The sequence below is a fragment of the Micromonas commoda genome, chromosome 15, assembly GCF_000090985.2.
Source record: "Micromonas commoda chromosome 15, complete sequence".
In the NCBI taxonomy this organism is placed as follows: Eukaryota; Viridiplantae; Chlorophyta; class Mamiellophyceae; order Mamiellales; family Mamiellaceae; genus Micromonas; species Micromonas commoda.
The window spans coordinates 607,025-626,036 of record NC_013052.1 but is presented as its reverse complement, the minus strand read 5'-3'; the positions used below and the strand labels follow the sequence as shown (position 1 = coordinate 626,036).

Genomic DNA, 19,012 nt, shown 5'->3' with positions numbered 1-19,012 from the left:
TGGCGCGCGTTCAAAGACGGCGCCTCCTAATTTTATCTCCCGGAGCGTCCGCTCGGGATGGCGCGCGCGGCGGGTTTGGGCGCGGCGGGTTTGGGCGCGCGGGCGCGGGTTCGCTCGCGGGTTCCGTCCTCGCGATCGGCGCGACGGGCGCTCGCGACGGCGGTCGTCCAATGCCTAAACCCGCGGCGCGCGGGAGACGGGGCGAAATCTGCGGCCCCGAGCGAGCGTTCGCGTCTGAAAGGACGGTCCAGAGCGAGAGCCAGCCAGTCCAGTCCACCTGATCGACCGAGCCACCGCTGGGACTGGACGCTGGTCAACCGTGAACTGGCAAACCGTCGACGAATCGTGACTGAATCGCTGTGCGAGTCCGAAACGCACTCGCCGCTTTTTCCCGGCGGTGGACTTTTCGGCGTCTACGTCGACGGCCGGAGACGTCGCGCACAAGCGATAGCGCGGCGCCCGACGGGAGTCCGCATTTGACGAGTTTGACACGACGACATTTGCGAGGCATTTCAAGCGAGCAATCACGGGTAGACCTCACGTGACACGCCCACACGCCCCGTAAGGCATCCCGCATTCCAGCGGCGACACAACAGCACACGACTTCGACGCACCATCATCATGCCCGGTGACTGGGCTGACGACAACGATACCCTGCCGCCCGCGCCCGGCGGCGGCGGCGGTGACAGCGGGTGAGTGACCAGCGCACGTACCGAACCTGACACCGGCCTTAAACGCCTCGCGCGGCGCTCGAACCCTCGCCTTCCGCGCCGTCTCCCAATCGGTTCGGGGTGCGCTGTGCGTTAAGGCGGAGCGTAATCCCGCGCGCCGACCCCGCGTCCCGATCGCCGCTGACGCGACCCTTCCCGACGTCCCCACTCCGATTCCGCAGCAAGCCGGCCTACGTGCCCCCTCACCTGCGTAACCGCCCCGCGGGAGACCGCGACAGGGACCGCGGCGGCTTCGACAGGCGCGACGACCGGAGAGGAGGAGGTGCGTGTCCGCGACCCATCGGGTGCCTCCTTTTTTTCCACCCAGCCCCACAGCCAGACACTGCGGAAAAGACGGGTGCCCGCACCGCAGCGCGGTTGGCCGCTCGCCGCCCACGTCATCGCGGCGGCGACGCGCCGATCGCGCCGGGACCGCGCGGTTTCGGCTCGCATCGCGGGTTCACCATCCAGTCACCGGATGCGGGGGCGCCCGCACGCGTCGCGGCGGCCGTCGCGCGCGCGTTTCCGCGCGCGACCTGCACCGGAAACCCTAAACTCCCGCGCGCCCCGCGCGCCCCGCGTGTTTGGAACCATCGGTTCTTCTCTCGGTTTTTCCCATCGTCGACGACGACGACGACGAGGTTTGAGATTTGAAGGACGCCTCGCTGACCTCCCCGCCTTCCCCTTCACCTCCCCGACAATCCACACACAGGCGGCTCTTACGACAGGGGACGCGGCGGCGACTACGGCGGCGCGTTCGGCGGCCGCAGGGGCGGCGACGATTACGGAGGACGCCGCGACGATTTCGGAGGCGGATCTCGCGGCGGCGGCTGGGGCGGCCGCGACGATCGCAGGGGCGGCGGCGGCGGCGGCTGGGGCGGGTCGTCCCGCAACTACCGCGAGGAGGACCCGTTCGCGAAGCAGGAGGCGGAGGACCGCCGCGCGAACGAGACGATGGGCGAGGCTGGGTCCATCGCCATCCACAAGCCCGGCGAGGATGCGCCCGTGTACGGCGAGTCCACCGGCATCGACTTCGACGCGTACGAGGACATCCCGGTGGAGACGTCGGGGCACGATTGCCCGGAGCCCATCAAGCTCTTCGCCGACATCGACTTCGGCGCCGCCATCAACCGCAACATCCAGCGGTGCAAGTTCAAGAACCCCACCCCGGTGCAGAAGTACGCAATCCCAATCTCGCTCAAGCGTCGCGACCTGATGGCGTGCGCGCAGACGGGTTCGGGCAAGACGGCCGCCTTTTGCTTCCCGATCATCCACGGCATCATCGACCGCGGGCTCCAGGCCCCGCGGGGGGGACGCAAGACGTTCCCCATCGCGCTCGTGCTCTCGCCGACGCGCGAACTCGCCATTCAGATTCACGAGGAATCGCGCAAATTCGCCTATCAGACGGGCGTCGCGTCCGTCGTGGTGTACGGAGGCGCGCCCGCCGCGCAGCAGTTTCGCGAGATGGAGAGGGGGTGCGACATGCTCATCGCCACCCCCGGGCGGTTGATCGACCTGGTGGACCGCGCCAAGATTTCCCTGGAGCGCATCCAGTACCTCGCGCTCGACGAGGCGGACCGGATGCTGGACATGGGTTTCGAGCCGCAGATTCGGCAGATTGTCGAGCAGAGGGGCATGCCCCCGCCGGGCGACCGCCAGACGATGCTCTTCTCCGCCACCTTTCCCAAGGAGATTCAGCGCATGGCTTCGGACTTTCTCCAGGATTACATCTTCCTCACCGTCGGGCGAGTCGGTTCGTCGCACACGCTCATCACGCAGACTATCGAGTACGTCCAGTCGTACAACGACAAGTGCCAGATGCTGATGGACCTGGTGCACGCCGTCCAAGGTTTAACTCTGGTGTTTGTCGAGACGAAGCGAGGCGCGGACCAGCTCGAGGACTGGCTCAGCCAGCAGGGCTTCCCGTCGACGTCCATTCACGGCGATCGCACGCAGCAGGAGCGCGAGTGGGCGCTCAAGTCGTTCAGGTCGGGAAAGACGCCCATCTTGGTCGCCACCGACGTCGCCGCCCGCGGCCTGGACATCCCCCACGTCACGCACGTCATCAACTTTGACCTGCCGTCCGACGTGGACGATTACGTGCACAGGATTGGACGCACCGGACGAGCGGGCAAGAAGGGTTTGGCCACCGCGTTTTTCACCGACAAGGATTCCTCCCTCGCTCGGGGTCTCGTCGAGATTCTCTCCGAGGCTAACCAGGACGTGCCCTCGTTCCTCAACGGGTTCGCGTCCCGCGGATTTGGCGGCGGCGGCGGCAGGCGCGGCGGCGGCAGGCGCGGCGGGGGCGGCTTTGGCGGACGGGACTACCGCGGCGGCGGCGGCGGCGGCGGCGGCGGCGGGTACGGCGGCGGCGGGGGCGGCGGCTGGGGCGGCGGCGGCGGCGGCGGCGGCGGGTTCTCTCGCGGCGGCGGCGGCTACGGCGGCAGCGCCTGGGACTGATGAGCCGGTCGGTCGGTCGGCGAAAAAATATTGTTGCAGGCGGCGGCGTTTCAAACGGAACGGCGACCTCGAAACCGGGGGGCCGCGCCATTATTATCGGTTACGCCACATTCTTTAATTCACAAATATCAGCGACCCACATGCGACGCCCTCGCCCGGCTCGTCAACGTCCTGTTAACCTCGCCGTCGTCTGTACGACCCAACCCACCCGTGGGCCTTCACCCAAGCCACTTGGACCTCACGATCGCCTCGAACGGCGCCGCCTGGTCGACAAACGCGAAGTGACCCGCGTTTGGCAGCAGGTGAAATTCCGCGTTTTTCAACCGCGACCTGCGCTCACCCGCGCGCATGCGTTCCGCGCACTCCTTCCCGCTCTTAGGGGACATCCAGTCCCTGTCGCCGTACACGAACGTCACCGGGACGGTCGCGTCCAGTTCGTCCTCGAGCACCGCCGCGAGCGCTCGCCGCGCCCGCCCGATCGGTTTCAGGAACACCGACATGACCTTCTCCGAACACCCCGGCGCCATTCGCACCACACCCGTGACGTACCGAGCCAAAACCTCCTGACCGTCCTCGTCCAGCGTGTCCCCGCTCCGCCACCGGACGCGGGTGTACCGCCCGCCGATGCGCATCGCGGTGGATGCCGGGAGCCACCGCGCGACCGCCTGCGGCGTCACACCCGCGCGCCACGCCAGCACCACAGCGTTGAACGCCAGCCTTCGCAACGGCGAACCCTGGAGAAAGTTTGCGAGCCTGGCGGGATCGCTGTCGTCCTTCACGGACGCCGGGCCGGTGAGCACGAGGTGCGCGACTCGCGAGGGGTATCGCTTGGCGTAGTGCGTCGCGATCATCGCGCCCATGCTGTGCCCCACGAGGCACATCCGCGTGCGCTCGTCGAGGCGCGACGCCCTCCACGCCTCGAGGCCGTCCACGAGATAGTCGACGCACTCGTCGTACGTGCGCGGCGGGAAGGATCGAGGCCGACCGCTCATGCCCGCGCCGCGCCAGTCGACCAGGTGCGTCCGCCCCATCGCGCCGAACGACGCGACGTTGCGGAAGAAGCATCCGCCGCCGTTCCCGAAGCCGTGCACGAGAACCAGGTCGACCCTCGGGTTCTTGGCGCCATTCTCCTCATCCCCGCTCGCCGCGGGTGCGGGTTCGACGACGACGCTGTGGACGACGTCGTCGGGATCGGAGTCGCTCACGCGCGTGTCGTGCGCGTGCCATTGGAGCCCCTGCGATGAGACGGAACGGGGCGCGGAGGGGTCGGCATCGACGCGTTCGGGGTCGAGCAGATGCGTCCGGGGTCGGGCCGAACTTTTCAGGGCAGACGACGACACGTTGCGAGAAGTTCGGGCCGGCAGGGGTGGAGTTCCTACCGTGTCCTTGAGCAGGTGGTCGAACAGCGCGCGCTCGTTCTGCAGACATCTGGCGCGGGTGAAGGGCGCGAGGGAGCCCCACACGCGCTCCATGGGTCCCATCGCGCGGGCGTCTGCCGTCCCGCGCGCGATCCTCCTCGGCGGAAACTGATGTTGAACCAAGGCGCAGTGACCTTACAGAGCGTTATCACGTTAATGTCATGATTTATGTGCTATGAAGAACCAGTAAGGAAATATTGATAAAAAATAAACGCCCGAGCAAAAAGAAACGACTTGAAATCCACTGCCGAAAGGTCCGGCCAAATTTCAGACGACGCTTTTTTCGTTCAGTTCACCTTCGACGCCAACGAAACTCGTCCGTTGCGAGCGAGCAGCGGGCGCACAGTTTCAGGGCGCTCACCCTCCGCGCGCCATGTCCGATGTGGAGCGCCGTTTCCTCCACGACGGCATCAAGCGAACCTACGAGAAGGCGCTGGAGTGCGAAGGATGGGGAGACGTGCGTCGCTCGCTCAACCCCGCCCGTGCCTCGTTCGCACCCGCCGACGCGCGCCCCGCGGAGAGTGCCGTTTTTCTTCCGATCGCACCCGGTGACGCACCCCCTCACCGCCCCCTCACCGCCCCCGCGCGACTCGCAGGTGGACGCCGCCGAGGACACATACCGCAAGCTCAACAACGCCGTCAAGAGGGACGTCGTCGGCAACGCGCGCGACATCGGCCTGACCCCGTTCGAGACCCAGCAAATCGCGAAGCTCACCGCCATGCTGTCGCTGCGCGCGAAGGAGCTTCGGCGCGGCGACGACCTCGGCATCGGACCGGACGCGTGCAGGGAGCTGCGCGAGTACATGTGCGCGTTTCTGCTGGACCCCAAGGCTGAGTTTCCCTTCGACGTGGCTCCCGAGGCGGTCGGGGAGCGACCGGTGGAGCTGCAGATGGAGGAGCTGGCCATCGCGTCGTCGTCGTACGATGCGAACGACGATCGATCGCCCCCTGACCGTTGGGACTCGAGCGGAAACGGCGGCGGGGGGCACAGGGAACCGAGGTTCATACCCGACGGCGTGAAGGACGGAGTCGGCGGCGCGGGCGGCGTCAATCGGACGCTGACGGAGCGCGAGGGCGGGTCGCTGATGCCGCCGCCGCGGCTGAGGGAGAGGGGCGACCAGGCGCTCGTGACCCGAATCCTCCACTTCGGATGCAAGGACTCGGGGGAGTTCATCGACCCGTTCGTGACGGTCACCGTGGTTGACGGCGCGGGTAACCTCGTGGAGGCGACGCAGGACACGCCGGTGGTCAACCGACGGGACGTGAACAAGGTTCTCTTCGACGGCGTCGCGGTGCACGCGCAGACGCCGCTGCACGAGCTCCCCGATGACGCCGCCGTGATCCTCGAGTTTAAGCACTACAAGCCGAAGAAGCGGAAGATCAGCACGCGCGGGTGGAGCTTCTTCAGGCTCAGCGACCTCGACCCGGACAAGGAGTCGCAAACGCTGGCGCTCGAGATTTACGCCAAACCCACGGACCTGCGGTGCCGCAAGTTCGGGCTGCTCTCGGTCAAGCCGCTGTACTTCCACGTGGAGGCGTACGTGAGAACGGAGTGAACGACGCCGGATTCGAACGCGCGACGATACGATACGATACGATACGATGAGATTAGCCGCATCATCGACTACGGGCCGCGGCCGACTACGGATCGGGCGTCGGATCCTTCGCCGGCGCTGTCGCGTCCCCTCCTCCCGGATTTACGTCTCCGTCGACCCCATCGTCATCCCCGGTGCCTCCTCCCGCGGCCGTCTCCTCGACGGCCGCCTCCTCGGCCCGCGTCATCCCCGCCGCCTCCGACGTCCTGTCCACCCATTCCCGCAGCGGCTCGTCGTCCACGCTCAGCCCTAACATCCCCGCGAACACGCCCCCGAAAAACGCGACGGGCTCGCGCAGCGCCCTCCGGAGCAGCGGATCGTCCGTGGACTCCGGGTCGAACGGGTTGAAGAGCGCGCGGGTGCGCGCGACGCCGCCGCGCCGCCCGGTGCGAGCGGCGCGGGAGCCAACGGGACGGGTGATGTTGACGCGAGGACGCGACCGAAGACGCGGCGCCGACGTCGACGCCGTCGGCGAGGTGCGCTGCAACGCGGTCGTCGACGCGAGCATCGTGCCAAAATAAGTGGGGCGCGCAACGTGGCCACCGGGCGGCAGGGCGGGGACGGCATTTCACCCGAGATTGAGATCCCACGCGCCCAGCCAGCGGCAGAGTCGAGGCGTATCCCTTGGTTTGCGAATCCGGGTATGGCGCCAAGGTCACGGATTCGCCCTAATTGGCTCCTATTTACGCGGCAAATCCAGCGGCTGCGGCTGCGAGCCACGGAAATCGCATCCCGCGTGCCAAAATTTTACCCTCGTCGCGATAAAACCTGACCTGACCTGCACATCCCTCCCCCGCGGCAGTCCTTTCGGCGCCCCGACCGCATCGAAGCGGAGGCGTCTCTCCGACATGGCTCCCGTGGGTGTGCCGGTACGCGTCCGTGCACCCGCCGCGGACAAGGACGCGATCCACGGCAAGAAAGAAAAGCGCGAGCGAGGCGTCTCGTTGGACCTCGGCTCGTCGGAAAGGCCGCAACGCGAAGATGAAGACCGCGAGGGCGGCATCGATAAGCCCGACACGCCCGGGCCCTTCGGATCACCGCCCGCGCGCTCTCCGCTCCCCAAGCGGCTGAAGATGCGCCTCGAGAGGCAGGAGTTGCCCGCCGAGGACATCGCGGCGCGCGTCGACGCGAGACTCGCCGCGGCGGAGCGCAAGAGGGAGGTACGCGCCCGCACAAAAAAGCCAAGTCCCCGGTCCTGTCTCAAGTCCCAGTCAGCACCGGAAGAAAACGGTCGCGAGACAAGACGTTTCTCGAGTTGCCAAACCAAAGAAAACCAAAACTTTGCCTCGGTCGCGACGAAAACGATACGGGACTCGGCGACGGTCACCTCTCTCTCACCTCGCACCCCGCGCGCTCACCCCGTGACCGCACCCACTCTTCGCAGGAGGAGGCGCTCGAGCGGACGCGCGCCAAGGCCAGGGCGGCGTCGCTTCGCGTGCGCAGAGCCGCGGTGAACCGCGCGAGGCACCAGTCGGAACTCGCCGAGGCGCACCGCCGAAAGATGGACGCAGCTTCCGCGAACCGATCTTCTTTCCTGGAGCGCCGGCGGACGGTCGCGCGGCGCCTGGCGGCGGGCGCGCGCCACCGCGCGGATGACGACGACGACGACGACGACGCGTCATCGCCGCGCGCACCCGCCCCCTCCCCCGACGCCGCCGCGGACTCGATACGCCGCGCGTGGCTCTCGTTCAGGAGCGAGGGCGGCACGACCGAGGCTGTCGCGTCGAGATACCGCCACCTCGGCCTGTCCAGTGCGACCGCGGTGTCGTCGGTCGACTTCGACGCCTTCGCCCGCAGGCTGTCCACGCCGAGCGTCCTGCGCGCCACCCGCGCGATGCTGACGCGCGCGCAGCACAGGCTCGCCGCGCGCGGGCGGGATCGGCCGTCCGCCGGCGCATCCACGGGCGGCGCGGCGGTCACCCCGGGTCACCGACGGTTTCTGCCGCCGAGGTCGGCAAAGGAAAATAACCCAAACGGCGCTCTCGATCGACGAGACTCGCTCGACTCCGTCGACGAGGCGTTCCCCACGCGCGTCGTGCTGTGCGCGTACATGATCGTGGCGCACCCGGAGACGGTGCTGTCCCCCGGCAGCGAGTTACGCGACGACGAGGACGACGAGAACGAGGACGAGAACGAGAACGAGAACGAGAAGGAGGACGAAAAACGGGGAGGATTGCGAAAAAGCAATCGCCGGTGGGGCGGCCGCGACGGCACCCTCCACGCCTCCGCCGGACGCCTCGTCGCCGCCGTAGACGCCATGGTCGATACCTCCGTTAACGGCGCGATGTCACGCCCCAGCGTGGACGCCTTCGTCGCCGCGTGGGACCCGTACTTAACCGACTTTTGCGCTTGGAAGAGCGCAGACGCCGTCGCGCTGGAGCGCGAGCTCGTCGCCGCCGCCGTCGCGCTGGAAACCTCGCACCTGCGAACGTGCGGGTCGGACAGCCGATCTCAACCCTTCCACCCAAACTCCGACGAGGCGGCGGTGCGGGAAGCGTGCGACGTCGATAAGGCGACGCTGCGAAGCAAGGTGGTCGCTTTGGGCGGCGTCGAAGCGGCGGCGAGGTTCGACGACGCGATGGCGTCTGCGCTCGCGAAGGTGGAGGCGGAGGAGGACGAAAATGCGGCGGAAAAAGTGTCGGACAAGTCGGAAACGTCGGATACGTCGTCGTCCGGTGACGCGGAGGAGGCTGCGAGGAGGAGGAAGGAGCGCACCGCGCGGAGGATGGACGCGCGCGCGGCGATGCGAGAGGCGAGGACCGCGGCGTTTCGGCGGAGAGTCGCCGAGCGAGCCGCCGGCGCCGATCCACGCGCCGCCGCCGCCGCCGCCTCCTCTGCCGGGGGCGGGCTGGCGAACGAGGCGATGATGCACGAGCTGCTCATCGACCCGGACTGGAGGCTGGCGGGACCGAGCGACGCGACGCGGGCGTTTAAAACGGCACAGGACGAGCCGAACCGTCACTCCGGACGCGAACAGTCGCCGGAGTCGCGGATCCGCGAACAGATGGAACGCGCGTTCTGGGCGCAGGCGGTCGAATCCATCGCCGCCGTCGCCGACGTGGACGAACGGGCTGAACGCGACGCCGGTCCCGCGTGCGACGCCGGAAGGGCTCGGGCTCTCGCGCCCGTCGCCGAGCTCCGCGCCGAGCTCGAATCGCTCGCTCGGACCCGCGAGGACGCCGCCGCGATTGACGCGTTGAGGGACGACGCCGTCGCCCCGGCGCTCGGGCTGGCGGCGAGAGACCCGTCAGTTGCGGGAGACGTGTTGGGCGCCGCGATGCGCGGCGCGGTGGCGATGATACGGCGCCACGAGTCCCTCCAAAGCGGCTTCGATACCAAACGAGCCGCGGACGCTCGAGCCGACGAGGTGGAACGGTCGACGGCGGCGGAGACGGCCGCCGCCGTGACGCATTCAAAAAACGGCGACTACCCACGCGCCGCGAGGGCGATGGCGAGGGCGATGACGCGATCCCTGCGCTTCTGCTTCGAGGAGCTGCGTCGGGTGCGACGCGAGGGTGCCAACGCGGCGCTCGCCGCTTTGGCGCCCCTCGCGACGGGCGCCGAGGGCGCTCGGTGGGCGCGGCACAGGTTCGCGACCAGGCGCCGTCTGCCCGAGCCCACGTCGTCCTTCGACGCGGACGGGCGGGAGAAGGTGGAGGTGGACGCGAGGTTAGCGTCGGCGGCGCTGCCGGTGACGCGCGCGTGGCTCGCCGCGGCGGTTCCCCTGGCGCACCGCGCGGACGCGTCGCTGCCGCGGATGCCCTCGGCGGAGGAGTGGCGGCTCAAAAACGGCTCAAAAACGCTCAAAAACGCCGGACAAAACGCCGGACAAAACGCCGGACACGACGGAAGACACGACGGAAGACCGGCGTCCCCGTCCATCCCGACGCCGGCGTTGATCCGTTCTGGGAGGGTTCACGCGCCGCGGATCCCCGCTCTCCTTGCCGACGGCGAGGAGAGGAAAGTCGCCAAGCGACTTCGAGCCGACGAGGCGCTTCGACAGGCGTGGGCGCCCACGAACGCGTCCACCCCCGAGGGGCTCAGCCGCGTCGCGCTGGCGTCGTTAATCGCCGACCCGAACCCTCACGATCCACACCGGACGCTTCCGGAGACGCTCGAGTTCGACGCCGAGCGGTTGGCCACGCTCCAGAACGAGTTTCAGAGAATCGCGGTATCCGCGGCGTGCGTTAAAATCGCGCGGGATGCCGTCGTTCGAGCCAAGACTTTGGACAAAAGCGACGCCAAAATCAGGGACCTCCCCGACTTTCGCAGGAGGCTGGACGTGCTCCTCGCGGACCCGACGGTGCGGGTGCCGGACCTGGCGGCGGAGATTGCCGCGCGGGTGGCGAGGTCGGCGCAAAAACCGCCGGAGACGTTCGCAGCCGCCGCGGCGACGAGTGGCCAAAAGTACCGACCAAACTCCGTTGACGTCGCCGCCGCGGAGGCGGAACTGCGGGGACTGACGGACCCGTCCGCGCCGGGCGGGGCGGCGCTCCTCGACGCCGTCCGCGCGGCGTTGGCGACGCGGTTGCTGGTGGGACCGGACATCGTGTCCGCGACGGGCGGGAGGGACGCGAGCGCGGCGGCGGTCGCGGCGGCGGCGCTGGCGCAGGCGCTGGCGGCGCAGGGACTGGATGGGGAGATTGGCGTGGCGGTGGCTGGGGACGTCAAGGCGCTGGCGGGTGGGGCGATGCGGTCGATCGGGCGGGTGAACTGGCTCGTGCACGGACCGATGTACGAGTCCGTGGGAGCCGAATTGCTGGCCGAGGACGACGAGCTCTGAGCGACTTACGCGGGGGGACCCGCGTCTGTAATCACGCGTGTAAGGGACTTTTAATAAAATCGAATCCGTCGCGTCGAGAGACGACCCTCAAATAGACGGCGTGCGTCGCGTAAAAACGTCATCAGAACGTCCGCTTCACTTCTCCACGAGTCCCTGCGCCTCGATCTGCTTCAGCAGCTTCTCGTGCAGCTCCGCGGTGCTGCTCGCCACGATCCCGCCCTCGACGTCCAGGAACCGACCCGACGCGAAGTCGAGCCCGTTGCCGGCGCCGTCGGTGATTATCCCCCCCGCCTCCGTCACCACCGCCGCGCCAGCCGCGTGATCCCAAACCTTCTCCCTGTACGTCTTGGGCGGGAACCGAAGGTACATGTCGGTGTCCCCGCGCGCCAACGCGCCGTACTTGGCCATGGAATCGATGCGCACCGGGGGATTGACGACGCCCAGCGCCCTCGTTAACTCGCGCGTGGCGTCGTGCGCGGCGACGATGGAATCTCCCCACGATTCCATGTAGCTCGCGTCCCTTCCGTGCGTGTGGGTGACTTCGGTGGCGATCCTCATGACGGCGCCCGCGTCCGTGGCCCTGAACGTCACGCGTCCGTCGCCCACGGCGCCGGTGGGATCCGGATGGTTCATCGGCGCCGTCCACGCGCCTTTGTCTTTATACGAAAAGAAAACGACGCCGGGCGGTTCCGTCGGGATCTCGGTGCTGCCCGGCGGTATCGGCTCGCTCGGCATGTTCGGGCACCCGAGCACGCCGCCGACGATCTCGCCGTCGTCCATGAGCGCGAGCGCGATGGCGTACTGCCTCTTGTTTATGAATCCCTTCGTGCCGTCGATGGGGTCCAGGATCCAGTACTTGCCCGATCTGGACGGGTCGGTCTTGCCGCCGCGGTCGATGGCGTCCGCGACCTCCTCGTTGAACATGAGCCGGACCATGCTCCCGTCCTCCGGCTTCTCCTTCTCCGAGTCCGCCCTCAGGATCACCTTGTTCACCAGGGACGTCACGCGGTCGAGCAGCGGCGCGTTCGCCTCGCCCCGCAGATCGTCCGCGCTCTCCTCGGCGACCATCTGTATGTCCGGATGGGACTCCCGGAGCACGCTGGTGACGATGCACTGCGCGGCGAAGTCGGCGACGGTGACGGGCGAGTCGTCGCTCTTGCTCACCTTCTCGCCGCTGGTCAGCGTGCGCTGGGTCTCGACGCAGACGATGGACGCGAGGCGGACGGCCTCGCACGCGGCTCGCATCTCGTCGGGGAAGTGCCTCGTCACTTTGTCATCGCCGTCCGTCGTCGACGCCGTCGCGACCGCGGAAGGCATCCGCGGTCGGTTCGGCGAGCGGCGACGGGCAGATACCCCGGGCGCGGTGGGACGTTGGGTCGTCGACGCGAGGAGGGACGCGGAGGCCATGGCGCGGCGTCCAAGTGCGACCTACGATGACCTAACTTCCGATGAATGAGTCACATCATCCCACTTCAGTGCGAGTCGCGCGGGGGGGGTCGATGGCAGCGACGGGGGGCGACCTCGTCCTGACCGGCGCGGTGACCGCGCGCGTGGTCGGCCGCAGGCGCGTGTCCAAGCGCCTCGCCTTCTACGACCTGCGCGAGATCGCCGACGCGGAGCCCGCGGACGTCCTGTCGCGCTGCCGCGACGCGGCGGCGGCGGGTGGCGCCACCGCCACCGCCGCTCAAAGTCCGCATCATCGCGACAGCGCCGAACTCTGCTGCAAGGCGGGCGCGGGGCCCCTGTTCGTGGACGAGGCGGCGCTCGCGGCGACGCAGAGGGACGCGCTCAAGCTCGGGAACGTGGTGCGGGTCCGAGGACGGTGGCTCGCGGGTAAGCGCGGGGAGCCGTGCGTCGAGGACGTGGAGTCGATCGAGATCGTGCAGCGATGGGCGCAGACCAACCCGGGGAAGGTGTTCCAACGCGACGACGCCAACAAATCGAGAGCGCAGGATCATCGCGACGAACTCGCGGAAGGGTCGGCACCCTCGACGTCCCGAGGGACGACCCCGGCCGCGGACGCCGGGGACGGGGACGGAGACGGGGACGGGACGAAAGGAACCAAGCCGTGCAAGTACTGGCTGAACCAGGGCCGATGCCACAAGGGCGACCTGTGCGCCTACGCCCACGCGTCGCGCGAGACGCAGGCGGCGTGGATCTCCGAGCGTAAACGCAGACGCAGGGAGCTCGCCGCGGAGGACGGCGATCCGCACGCGGAGAACGGGGGCGCCAAGACCAAGGCGCGAAGGGCGGTGGTATTCGTCGACTGGCTCGTCGAAACATTCGGAGCGGAAACCTTGTCGAAAGGCTCCGGTGTCTTGGACGTGGCGGGCGGGCGGGGTGACGTGAGCTTCGAGCTGCACACCAAGCGGGGAATAACGTGTACGCTGGTGGAGCCGCGGCCGCGGAAGCTGAACAAGGCGCAGCACAAGTGGCTCAAGACGCGGAACAACAACGCTCGGCGCGCATTGTTCGAGGATGGTGTGTTGGAGGACGTATGGGGCTACGACTGGGGGCTTGTCGAGCCTCTGTCCGCCGCGACGCCAACCGAGCCCATATTCCAATTATGCGAACAAGTTCGGGACATGTTCACGCCGGACAACTGGCACAAGTTCGCGGACTGCAGCGTGGTGCTGGGGATGCATCCGGACGAAGCCACGGAGAGCATCGTGGACTTTGCCAAAGAGTTCGGCAAGCCCTTCGCGGTGGTGCCGTGCTGCGTGTTTCCCGCCTTGTTTCCCAACAGGCACGTGACGCGCATCGACTCCAACGACGGCACGAACGACGACACTCGCGTTCCAGTCACGGAGCGGCGGCAGCTCGTGAGATGGCTCGCGAATAAGACCAAAGGCGACGTCGCCCACCTCGGGTTCGAGGGCGCCAACGCGGTTGTCTACTCAAAGACGCCGCCGACCAAGGACTGATACGAGTTTTATGATAGTTCAACGCCTAGTCAACACTCGTAACCACCCACGACTCGTCCTTAAAAAGTAAGTCCCACTCACGGCTCGTCGTCCGCGGGCCACGCCTCCTGGATCGTGCCCACCGCGATCGTGGCGCCGTCACGTCGCAGCGCCACCCGGCCCATGGACGGCACCGCATCGTACGACTCGCAGCACATGGCGCGGTCACCAAACGCCAGCTCAACCACCGCGCCCTGGTTCCTGGTCAAACACCTCGGTGCCGCCCCACCCACCACCGGCTCACCGGTGGCGGGGTCCAGCTTACAGACGATGGACGCGATCGTCGCCTCCGCCGCGTACGAGTTGGAGTGAACCACCGCCCGTGACCCGACCAGCAGTGGCACGCGCACCGACTCCGTGGTGACGATTTTGGCGCGAACCCCCGCCGCTACGGTCACGGGAAAGTCCACGTGGCACAGACACCCGCCGGGTGCTAAGTTCGCCGGGTCCACGTCCTCCAGACCCACGTCGCACGCGTCCCCGGCGTGTCCGACGTTCTCCGCCCTTCCCGCGCCGTCGCCGTCGCCCACCGGAAACTCAACCGCCTTGACCCTCGCCACAACCCCTGCGGGCATGACCAACACGCGATCCCCCTTACGCACGCTACCGCACGCGATCTTACCGCCGATCGCGGCGGCCCCTAGGGTTCTGCTGGTGCCGTTCGGGATCACGTCGGCGATCGGCATGCGGAACGGGCGGGGCGCGCCGCGGTCCACAGTTGGTACGTCGTCGATACACTCCGTCAGCGTCCCGCCACTCCACCACTCCGACAGCGCGTTCGGGACCGGGATGGCGCACTCGCCGGGTACCAGGTTCACGCCCTCGAACCCGCTCACGGGGACCCACGACACGTGTTCGGGCCCGAACCCGCTCTTTGCCAAAAACGGCTCCAAAGTGTTTTTGATGAATTCGAACCGTTCCTCGGAGTACCCGCAGGCGTCCATCTTGCTCACCGCGACGATGACGTGCGACACACCGAGGGACCGCGCCAGGCGGACGTGCTCGCGGGTCTGGCCTACGCCCACGGACCCGCCGATTCGTCTCTCTTTGCCGCCCGTACCGTTGCTAGAAACGCTCGACGCGTCTCCGAAGCCGGTTTCGAATCCGCCGGGAGCCGCGTCGACGACGAGCACCGCGGCGTCGGCCCTCGCGGCTCCCGCGATGGCGTTTCCGACGAAGTCCCTGTGTCCCGGCGCGTCCAGTAACGTCACGCGCGTCGGTTCGGGTCGCGTCGGCGTTACGGGCGTTACGAACCTCGCCTGTGCCACGTCGACGGTGACGCCCCGCGCCCGCTCCGTCTCCGCGGTGTCCAGCGCGAATGCCCACGCAAACGACGACTTGCCGAGCGCGGCGGCGTCCTTCTCGTTCCGCCTGAGTTGCTTGGCATCGACGACGCCGACGAGGTGGAGCACGCGCCCCATGAGCGTCGATTTACCCGCGTCCACGTGTCCCAGCACGACGACGTGCATGTCGCGTTTGGCGTTTGACGCGTGCGCGCGTTCGTCGTCGCTCGGGACGTATTCGTGGATGGGGCGCGATGGCGGGGTTTTCTGCCCGACGGCCGTGGATGAAGATCTGCCGTCGTCCAGGGATAGCGACGCGAAGCCCGGGACGGTACCTCCCGTCGGCTTGACCCGCTTCGCCATCACCGCCTCGTCGGGCGACGGCGTCGCAAAGTCGAACCCCGGCGGCGGGGGCTTGCCGCCCGATGCGGCGTGCGGGGCGGGGCGGGCGGGGTAGCCCGCGGTCGCGGAGGATGCCGTCGCGATGCCCTTCTCCTTCGGGGTGGATCCGATCTGTTTCGCCATCGCGGAGTGGGGCTTCTGCGGCTGCGATTGGCACGATCCTCCCGCGCCGCCCTTGCCTCCACCCCGAGGCTGCTGCTGCTGCTTGGTGCCCGACGTTTGCGCCGCGCCCTTGCCACCGCCTTTGGGCTTTGGCGCGAGCGACCCCGTGTCGTACGCTCCGTAGCCGTCGTCGTAGTCGTCGTCGTCGTAGTCATCGTCGTCGTCGTAGTCGTAGTAGTCGTCGTCTTTATCGTACCATCCCCCCTTCCGGCTCATGGTCGCGTCACCCGCCGCTGCGGCGGTGGGCACCCCACGAGTTTGATCTCACCAAGCTGGAAAGGGGCGAGAAGAAAGCTGGCGAGAAGGTTTGTCCGAGAAAGTTCACCGATGATTCAACACATGCACTGCACACTGCGCGGACCATCCGACCGCTAAACCCTTCCAACATGTTCGCCCTCGCCTCCCAGGCGACTATCGCCCCTATCGCTGCGCCCCTCCGCGCGCGTAAGGCTCCCAAGACCGCCCTGCGCCGCGCCGCGGTCCGCGTCAACGCGTCCCCCGATGCCAAGTCAGACAACGATCGCGCGATGTTCTCTCGCAGGCAGCTCGGCCTCGGTTCCGCGGCTCTGGCCTCCCTGATGGCCACGGACATGACCGTGGTCAACCCCGCGATGGCCAAGAAGATCATCTCAGGAAAACAGGACCTCCCCGACATCGCCGACGTGAGCACTCACCCAACCCGACCGCCGTTCTACACGCAAAAATATCTTACTGGATACGCGTGTTGGATACGCTCCCCGATATGAAACTAACAATGAATGCGTTCCCCTTCCCGCCCCCTCCCATCGCAGCTCGTCATGGTCTTCCACGGCCTCGGCTCCTACACCTACGAGAAGTGGTACAAGGAGGTCTTCTCCCCCTTCGAGGCCGGGCTGCACTCCGGCGAGGTCGGCGGCCCCGAGGTCGGCCCCGCCTTCGCCAAGGTTGTGAACCTCACCATCCTCCGAGGCCGCAACCCCGACGCGCCCGGGGGCGAGACCGTCGCAGTGCAGATGTTCGTCCTCAACGAGAACGCCGACCCGGCCGCGAAGGGCGCCCTCACCGCCATCCAGAAGTTCTTCGTGGACACGGGTCCGGGCGCTAACCCGTTCTGGGCGGAGGGAAGGGACGCCGGTTGGGTCGGCACCGACCTCACGCAGTGGTCTGCGTCCGTCGGCTTTATCCGCGGAGCCAACCCGAAGACGGGGTACCCCGACGACTGGAAGAAGGGAACCGGAGTCGGGGTGTACGACTTTGGACTCAAGATCCCGTACGAGGAGTGGGTGCCGCAGTTCACGTCCCCCGAGAGCGACCAGCTGCACGACGCCGCCGGCGTGTTTTTCTCCGCGGTTGGCCCGGATGAGAAAGGCACCGAGCACCAGTCCAAGTATCGATCGGTGCAGGTCATCCACGCGCACAAGAACCTGAAGCAGGCGCGGGCGTTCTTGGACCGCGTCGTCAAGGCGGACGCACCCCCGTTCGACCAGATCAAGGATATCCTGGACAACCCCGAGGCTATCGCGTTGGAGGTTGTCTCCGACACGTTCTTCCCGGAGTACTTTCCCGAGAGTCTCTTTCCCAACCCGCTCCTCAACGCGTAAGGGTCTTTGAACGGGCGTCTTTGCACTCGGCGTCAACTCGTCAGATGTGTGTAGTCTACAGTATGTGAAATCTCGTAGACTATCTAAGAGTTTATGGTGTCAAAGAATACAACCCGGGCAACTCCAGTAACTCAGTCGGGGCGTCTTTTCGCCCCCCAAAGACAAAGAAGAAGTTCACTCCAGCCTGAGTCCCACCGGCTCCGCCTCGCAGTCGACCGCCTTGCCGTTCTTGAGCCTCTTCGCCTCCTTCTCCGGCGCGGCGTTCTCGTCTCTCAGGTCGTCCGGGTACAGGATGCGCACCCCCGCGCCCCCCGCGTCCAGTGACATCCGCCCGGCCTCGAGCATCGCCGTCACCCTCGCCGTCGTGTCCACCGTCGCGAGCACGTCCCTGCCCGAGATGTCTCCGATCGTCGCCCTGCCCGAGTTGACCTCCTCTGCCGCCCTCACGAACTCCTCGATGGACCTGTACCCGTACCCGCCTTGGCCCGCGAAGTGTCCCGACGGGCTAGGCGTGTACTTCATGTACAGCGGGTTGAGCTGAGCGAAACCGTTCTCATCGGTGGACATCTCGTACCCTCGCTTCGCCTGGTTGACCCTTATCTCGCCCTCGTGTCCCATGATGTGGAAGTGCTGCTGCGTGTGCGAATCCGCGCGCGGGGCGATCCAGCTGGCGGTGTACGTGGCGACGCCGGCGCTGTCGTCGTCGTTGCGCCAATGCACCATCAGCGTGATCGTGTCCTCGATGGCGCGATTATCAGACGGTTTCAGGCGTCGCTCCGCGGCTCCCCTGGCTGCCATCGCCACGACGCGCTCCGGCCGCGACGTGCGACCCACCGACCACGCGTGCACGTCCATGTGGTGGCTGTTGAGGTAGTACGAGATGTCGGACGACTTACCGGCCCACCCGGCGAACGTGTCCAGCTGCGCCTTGGGTTGCGTCATCGTGGACGAAAAATAGGAAAACGGGCCGAGCTGAGCCCTGACTCGGTCCCTGGCGTCGACGTATATCGGATCGAATCGCTTGTGGTACTCCACCGCGACGAGGACGCCGTGGCGCTTCGCCGCCTCCGCGAGCGCGGTGTGGTCCTCGAGCCTCTTGACGATGGGTTTGGCGCACAGCACGTGCAGGCCGGCTTCGACGCACGCCATGCAGATCTTGAAGTGGGTGTCGTCGGGGGTGAAGATGGTGACGACGTCGCCGCGCTTCATGTGCGCGATCGCGGCTCTGAAGGCGTCCGGATCGAAGTCGACGTCGTCGTCGGGTAGGGTCGTCATGGTGAGGTCCATGTCCTTGTACACGGCGCCGATCTTGCGCGCCATGGTCTCGCGCGCGGCCCGGACCCGGGCACCGGAAACGTCGCAGAGCACCATGCCGTCGATCACGCCGCGGCGCCGGAGGTCCGCGAAGGTGATGGCGACGACGCCGGCGGGCTTATCCGGCGCGGCGCCAGCCTCGGTGAACACGCATCTGGTGACGCACGCGCCGACGGGGATCGATGTCAGTCAGTACGCGGGAACGGGGCGGACGGCGGGGAGGAGCGCGGGCGCCGGATTTGATCCGTTATTCCCCGCCCCGCGTCTCGGCGCGAGGCGACGTGCGTCGGAGGGGGCGCGGGGGCGCGGAGGGAGACGGCGGGACGCGCACCCCGAGGTGTA

At 67.5% G+C, this 19,012-nt stretch overlaps 9 protein-coding genes across 9 annotated transcripts; 4 read left to right on the top strand and 5 right to left on the bottom strand.

Annotated features, from left to right (window-relative positions):
• Window positions 1-621: 621 nt before the first annotated feature.
• Window positions 622-3,308, top strand: MICPUN_64594 (predicted protein; the record flags this gene model as incomplete). Its single annotated transcript, XM_002506565.1, has 3 exons — window positions 622-692; window positions 893-993; window positions 1,423-3,308. The coding sequence occupies 3 exons, from the start codon at window positions 622-624 to the stop codon at window positions 3,168-3,170; spliced, it is 1,920 nt and encodes a 639-aa protein (XP_002506611.1). The 3' UTR covers window positions 3,171-3,308.
• Window positions 3,309-3,388: 80 nt separating this feature from the next.
• On the bottom strand, window positions 3,389-4,642 carry MICPUN_64593 (predicted protein; the record flags this gene model as incomplete). The annotated part of the gene is made up of 2 exons (XM_002506384.1): window positions 3,389-4,405; window positions 4,511-4,642. The coding sequence occupies 2 exons, from the start codon at window positions 4,640-4,642 to the stop codon at window positions 3,389-3,391; spliced, it is 1,149 nt and encodes a 382-aa protein (XP_002506430.1).
• A 319-nt stretch (window positions 4,643-4,961) lies between these two features.
• MICPUN_64592 (predicted protein) lies at window positions 4,962-6,144 on the top strand (the record flags this gene model as incomplete). The annotated part of the gene is made up of 2 exons (XM_002506564.1): window positions 4,962-5,045; window positions 5,185-6,144. 2 exons carry the CDS (start codon window positions 4,962-4,964, stop codon window positions 6,142-6,144), a joined length of 1,044 nt encoding a protein of 347 aa, XP_002506610.1.
• An 85-nt stretch (window positions 6,145-6,229) lies between these two features.
• Window positions 6,230-6,691, bottom strand: MICPUN_64591 (predicted protein; the record flags this gene model as incomplete). The annotated part of the gene is made up of 1 exon (XM_002506383.1): window positions 6,230-6,691. One exon carries the CDS (start codon window positions 6,689-6,691, stop codon window positions 6,230-6,232), a length of 462 nt encoding a protein of 153 aa, XP_002506429.1.
• Window positions 6,692-7,031: 340 nt separating this feature from the next.
• MICPUN_64590 (predicted protein) lies at window positions 7,032-10,966 on the top strand (the record flags this gene model as incomplete). The annotated part of the gene is made up of 2 exons (XM_002506563.1): window positions 7,032-7,472; window positions 7,568-10,966. The coding sequence occupies 2 exons, from the start codon at window positions 7,032-7,034 to the stop codon at window positions 10,964-10,966; spliced, it is 3,840 nt and encodes a 1,279-aa protein (XP_002506609.1).
• A 135-nt stretch (window positions 10,967-11,101) lies between these two features.
• MICPUN_88595 (predicted protein) lies at window positions 11,102-12,283 on the bottom strand (the record flags this gene model as incomplete). Its single annotated transcript, XM_002506382.1, has 2 exons — window positions 11,102-11,546; window positions 11,631-12,283. 2 exons carry the CDS (start codon window positions 12,281-12,283, stop codon window positions 11,102-11,104), a joined length of 1,098 nt encoding a protein of 365 aa, XP_002506428.1.
• A 1,599-nt stretch (window positions 12,284-13,882) lies between these two features.
• On the bottom strand, window positions 13,883-15,398 carry MICPUN_107249 (predicted protein; the record flags this gene model as incomplete). The annotated part of the gene is made up of 3 exons (XM_002506381.1): window positions 13,883-14,362; window positions 14,393-14,944; window positions 14,990-15,398. The coding sequence occupies 3 exons, from the start codon at window positions 15,396-15,398 to the stop codon at window positions 13,968-13,970; spliced, it is 1,356 nt and encodes a 451-aa protein (XP_002506427.1). The 3' UTR covers window positions 13,883-13,967.
• Window positions 15,399-16,162: 764 nt separating this feature from the next.
• Window positions 16,163-17,489, top strand: MICPUN_64586 (predicted protein; the record flags this gene model as incomplete). The annotated part of the gene is made up of 2 exons (XM_002506562.1): window positions 16,163-16,438; window positions 16,568-17,489. 2 exons carry the CDS (start codon window positions 16,163-16,165, stop codon window positions 17,354-17,356), a joined length of 1,065 nt encoding a protein of 354 aa, XP_002506608.1. The 3' UTR covers window positions 17,357-17,489.
• Window positions 17,490-17,530: 41 nt separating this feature from the next.
• MICPUN_109597 (predicted protein) lies at window positions 17,531-18,787 on the bottom strand (the record flags this gene model as incomplete). Its single annotated transcript, XM_002506380.1, has 1 exon — window positions 17,531-18,787. A coding segment is annotated over one exon (1,257 nt), but the record flags the coding sequence as incomplete, so codon positions are not given.
• Between the last annotated feature and the right edge of the window lie 225 nt (window positions 18,788-19,012).